At 45.2% G+C, this 5,682-nt stretch overlaps 1 protein-coding gene across 2 annotated transcripts; it reads left to right on the top strand.

The window, feature by feature from the left end:
- Positions 1 to 2,020: 2,020 nt before the first annotated feature.
- Positions 2,021 to 5,174, top strand: LOC147618174 (receptor-like cytoplasmic kinase 176). 2 transcript variants are annotated; one of them, XM_086774589.1, is made up of 2 exons: positions 2,021 to 2,604; positions 2,687 to 5,174. In XM_086774589.1, exon 2 carries the CDS (start codon positions 2,773 to 2,775, stop codon positions 4,597 to 4,599), a length of 1,827 nt encoding a protein of 608 aa, XP_086630715.1. In that variant the 5' UTR covers positions 2,021 to 2,604; positions 2,687 to 2,772; the 3' UTR covers positions 4,600 to 5,174. The 2 variants fall into 2 exon arrangements, with proteins under 2 accessions (XP_086630715.1, XP_086630714.1); XM_086774588.1 differs by having other exon boundaries at positions 2,094 to 5,174.
- Positions 5,175 to 5,682: the final 508 nt, after the last annotated feature.

The following is a 5,682-nucleotide window of genomic DNA, read 5'->3' as shown; positions in this document are numbered from 1 at the left end:
TAAAGACAATGCTCACAAACAGAAAAATCTAAGAAGTCAAAACCAGGCACATAACCAAAACGAGACAGCTCACACAAATCGCGTACTGCTCCCACTCAATGCCTAGCTGATGCTGCTGCACTGCTGCTGCTTCTGAAGCTCAAGCTCTCATACCAGTTGAAGGGGAGTGCGCAAGGATGGAGCTGTGCATGCAGAGAAGAAAGAGAGAGAGAGAGATAAGACACACAGTGTTTGTGGACTCCTTATCACATTATTGTGTGATGAGGTTTCCTTATTGTTTTAAGTATAATGAATGGTCAGTGTGTATCCGATTAGTCCGGCCGCCTACGTATATTGGGCTAGGCACATTGGGCTTTACAACCCCAATATATGCATAGGTTAGAGAGAGGTAGTATTGGGGATTCTAGGCTCTCGGGGTAGCCAGGGACTGGGACTCACCAAGGGCCTCATAGGTTAGATAGAAATATATTGTGAGTTTATGCAATTTCAAAAGATGCATTGTCTGCATCATATGACCATAGGCATTTAGGACTTTAGAACTACTCCGCACGTTAGCACTATTCGTTGTTTTGTTCTTTTGCTTTTGTTCTTTTCATTATGTTTTTATTTAAGCACTAGGAGTAAGGTAAGTAGACCATATCCAACTTGAGGTTTGGCTCAAAAGACATGTTTTTGATGCCAAAACCATAGAGGACAAAAAAGCTCATTTCATGTGGCATGCTTGATTTGAAGGTGCATTTGAATATTTAGAGTGGTTTCAGGGCCATAGGGTTGTCCTTTTACACTACATGAAGCTGTGACTGAGAGTGGGAGTTGAAAGTTGTAGTTTTGTGCTAGCATGCTAGAATCGTGATTCTGCAAAATCTTCAGTTTGTATACCTGACTACTTCCATTGTGTGTGTACATGTCTAAAACCATTATTTGAGCTTCCATGCATGAGTTTGATCATTGAAATCACTGAATATTACTTGAGCAATGTGAATTGCATAAATTTTACTAATTGACTTCATTCGAGAGATTCTAACATCCATTCATCAAAAGGATTTTCACATAGGGCATACAAGGTGTCCTCTATAAGTTAGTGTGATCAGAATTTGAAAAGGGAAAAAATTGTAGAATTGCAATTCTGCAAAAATGGCCCTCTGACAGCTTCTGTGATTCTTTGAGTATGTGTGTGTCAAGTTCATACTTCTATAAACACCCCTTCAAGAGGAATTAATGTTTGGATTTAAAAAAATGTGTCTAAAGGCCCAAATAGATTAGAATTTGATAGTGAGCAAAAGAAGTTAGCATGATTCTAGGCCTTTTGAACATCCAATTGCAACCAAGATTGGGGGAGGTGTTGTAAGCGCTGTCCTCTACAAGTTGGAGAGGTCAGATTCTGAAAAGCTCAAAAATTGTAGAATTTTGATTTTGCAAAATTGGGATCATCAAAGTTTTATGAATAGGTTTTTGGTCAAGGTCAAGGATCACGCCTCAAATGATGATCCTACACCATTGGTGAATTATCAGGGAGATTGCTTCATGGGTCGAGATAGAATCTTGTATCTTGTCATAGATGACCCTGAAGAAGTAGACGTGATGGGAGAAGTGATTCCTAGAGGATCTATGAATCCCAACTTACAACTAATCAATTCTATTTTGACGAGGAAAGTGTCTATAGATAGATGATTCCTCAAAGTCCTTGTAAAAGAGGTCCTTGTACAAGAGGGAGGATACAATGTGAATGAGGACATTTCACCACGAGAAATTTTGGGCATATTTTCCCTTGTGCCATGCTTTTCTTAGCTAAGTGTGGAGGCCATTTAGACCCGTCGCTGATGCACCCTAAAAAGGATCCCTCCATACTTCCCGGTTCCCCCTCACTTCTTGCAACTTGCAAGTATGAGCGTAGCACTCCTCGACAAAAACCTTTTTCCCAGCTGCTGTTAAAAATGAAGGCTTTGAAAATTAAAACCGGTATTTTGTGTTAAATTTAGTGGTTTTACCGGTAATATACACTAAAACTAATGAATTTCAGCCCTTAAATGTAAGGGCGTGGTCAATATTCAGCCCTTAAATGTAAGGGCGTGGTCAATATTCAGCCGGTTTTTCTGAAATCCAGCCCTTTACTGTTCTTCCTTCACATCGAGTCATCACGACCTGAGAGGCTGTCATTGGGAGCCCTCTTTGATGGCCTATTCGCGATGTGTGAGATGCGGTTACCTTGCTCAGATCCCTGAAAACTCAAGAGTCAGAGACTAAAGAACTTTGATCATGTCACCCAATGATACTCTTAAGCTCTTCTTCCCTTCAAGAAGAAGAAGAACCTCTCCATCACTCTATAGCTTGTTGCTTCTGCTCTTTCAGCTTCTCCATCATCATGTTACCTCCACTGTAGGAATGGGATACATGACCACATTGGCAGGTTTATGGGGTAATGGTATGGCCTCCGCAGCCTGTGCTCTCAAGGTGGAAACCCTTTATCCGCAATGTTGGGGTAACCACCCTTATTTGGGTGACCTCTCGCCTCCGGTGAATACGTCATTCTGGGCTATCTCCAGTGGTGGCTTTTTTGTATGCGGCCTGCTGTATGACTCTCACAGTCCTTCCTGTTGGGGGCAGGTAAATGATTCAATCATTCCGTCCCAATTTCTCCGCACTAGCTACTCCAACATCAATTCAGGTGGCTATCATGTGTGTGCAGTGAGAGATAACAAAACAGACAGTCCAGGGTTGGTCGATTGTTGGGGCAACAACACCTTCGGCCAAGCTTCGCCTCCACTGGAAGCGATGATCTCGGTTACCGCCGGTGATTTCTTCACTTGTGGACTCACAGCCAGTACACGGCACGCAATATGCTGGGGACAAGGCAGTAATTCGACAGAAATGCAGGCCCCCAACACCAGTTTTGAGTCGATCTTTGCTGGGAGGTACCACATGTGTGGGCTAGAGCTGACTACCAGGAAGACGCTATGCTGGGGTAACAACACTTATGGGCAGGCTACACCTGTGGAAAATGTCAATTTCATGGTGATCACTGGAGGCTACAGTTTCTCTTGTGGCTTGCGTGAGGATACTCATGAAGCTGTGTGCTGGGGGGAAACCTACTTTGATTCAACACTTGCCCCTGTGGGAGTGCCATTTGCTGCCATCTCGTCCGGAGATTGGTTCACTTGTGGGGTGAGGGAGGATGACCAGAAGACGGTTGTGAACTGCTGGGGGACGCAAGATAATGCCGCAAATAACTATGTGCCTACATCTTTGAGAGCTGGTATGGGATTGTGCGTCACGCAGTGTAACGAGGGTGAGTATGAACTTCAGAATTCTGAGCTTGGGATCTCGAATCAGTGTCCCGGAAACAGAGACATGAAGGTTTGCTTGGAGTGCTTAGCAGGCCAGCAGTGTCCACCTCCTAACTCGACATCCCCGAGTACAATCGTCACGCCAGCTCCTAAGTCATCATCGCATTCAATTACAGGAATTGTGGTAGGAGTGGCCCTGAGTGTCATTGGAGCACTGATCATTGGATTGTTGGCAGTGTTTCGACGTCAATTGTATTCGATCTGGATGACTTGCTGGAAGCCTGCAGCGGAACCTGCTCAGACAGGGCTTTGGAAAGCTAAAGCTAGTAGGGTTATTAGCTTCACCAGCGAAGAACTCCGAACAGCCACAAAGAGCTACGACCCTAGTATGGTGATTGGGAAGGGGGGTTTTGGGGATGTGTACAAGGGCATCCTGGATGATGGGCAGCTTGTGGCGATCAAGAAAGCTTGCACTATGGAGAGAGCTAGCACTTTTGACATGGAGCTTGAACTCCTGGCACGGGTAAACCACACTTGCTTGGTGAATCTTGTGGGCTACTGTGAAGAGGACAAATGCCTTGCGTTTGAATTTATGGCAAATGGGTCGCTGCAAGATTGTCTGTTTTGCACGCGATCTTCTCAGCTCTTAGATTGGAATCGCCGAATGAAGGTTGCTCTGCAAGCAGCCAGAGGGCTTGAATACCTGCATGTGTATGCATCTCCCACGATTATTCATCGTGATGTGAAAGCATCTAATATTTTGCTGGATGAATCTTTGGATGCGCATATCTCTGACTTCGGCCTCTCTCTTTATGGTCCTGTCGGAAGCCAAACCCATCTGAGCAACCAGTCACCTTGCGGAACTGTAGGCTACCTTGATCCAGAATACTACCAGTCTGGTAAGCTCAGTTCAAAGAGCGATGTCTACAGTTTTGGAGTGGTTCTTCTAGAGCTGTTGAGCGGACGACAGGCAGTGGAGCCCGATCTTTCTGTGAGCAGCACAGTGGCATGGGCCGTGGAGCTTGCCGAGCTCGGGAAGTCCAACCTTATATTGGATTCGGAGCTCATGAAAGTCCAGCCAGATGAGGCTGCATGCAGACCAGTACTCACAGACGTGATTGGGTTGGCTTTGCAGTGTGTTCGGAGAACAGGGAAAGAGCGTCCCACCATGAGTGAAGTCACAAGCTGCTTGCAAGGGATCGTCGAGCCATTCTTCTTCAATATTGACAATATTGACAGGATCCAACCTCCACCACTCCAAAGCAGTTGCTCAACCGCAGATGTCAGCTCCTGCGGCTTATTAGAAGGAAGATGATGGATTCAGCAATTAGAGTGCACGGCTGCACCAACAAATATTGCATCATCACACCAGCCTCTGAGAGCCAAACATGCTCTGATGGAGACCAATCTTTGCAAGCATGTGGGGGGAACCCACCCCCAGATACCGACAAAAGCATTGAGATGCCAGTGCTACATTGTGATAGAGTGCTATATAGCTAGCAAAGAATCGAGTGCTTCAGTCTACAGGCCACTTCCAGCTGTGCGTGCTCTGAATTACAATTGGTCTGCATCATGCCACCAGCATCAGATCATTTGCGCTTACAGTTTCACAATCACAATCACAAGGGTTTTTTCAACTCGAGGGCTTTTTTAACCACAATCACAATCGATGTTTCTGATGTTGCCTGAGGAGCATCGATGTTTCTGATGTTGCCTGAGGAGCAAAATATCCATCATAAGTCAACCTTTGTATATGATTCATGTTTTTACCCAACCTGCACAATTTCAGATCACTGCAAGGCAATTTTGCAGCCTCCTTAGCTTTCTTCACTCGGTATTCTAGCAGATTTGTCAGGTTTGCATTTCAAAATGTCCCTGTTGATTCACTGCATTGGCACCAAAAGTGATTTTGATATATTGGTAAACCTGACCCTAAGCTTGACATTCTGCTTTCTTCTAATGATATGTGGCGGTTTGACAATTGTATCGTTCTTTTACCAGTTTGAGATAAAGGAAGGAGGTAATGTAATTTTACTGCTGTTCTCTGACATATGCATTACCCTCACCTGATTTGAGGCATATAAAGTTTCCTGAGCCCTCATAGCTGTCCAGTATCTATGTTGTTTCCATTTCAAGCTTTTACATATATGTGCATGTGTGTACATGTGCTATGCGTGCATAGCTTTTAATGTGTGTGTGTGTGTGTTTGGAGGGGGGCGGAGGGCGGGGGGGGTAGCAGAGTCGCGATGCTAGAGAGCACAAGTTTGCTGTGCCTCTGCCGCATGAATGGCTAGGGCATCATGCCCTCCTCTCAGCCACGTTCCTCCTTTTCGTGCTCCAGGGTATGGCTTTGTGCAGCTGCGATGCTCCTAGGGTTTGCCCCTGTGCAGTCGCGATC

Source organism: Cibotium barometz, chromosome 35 (assembly GCF_041138505.1).
Source record: "Cibotium barometz isolate CiBa-2024 chromosome 35, ASM4113850v1, whole genome shotgun sequence".
Lineage (NCBI taxonomy): Eukaryota > Viridiplantae > Streptophyta > Polypodiopsida > Cyatheales > Cibotiaceae > Cibotium > Cibotium barometz.
Note: the sequence above shows the minus strand (reverse complement) of the source record. Positions and strands in the feature narration are given on the sequence as shown.

What these genes read in the sequence shown, in the direction of transcription:
- LOC147618174 (XM_086774588.1), top strand. Translation starts at nt 2,257, where the DNA reads ATGTCACCCAATGATACTCTTAAGCTCTTCTTCCCTTCAAGAAGAAGA.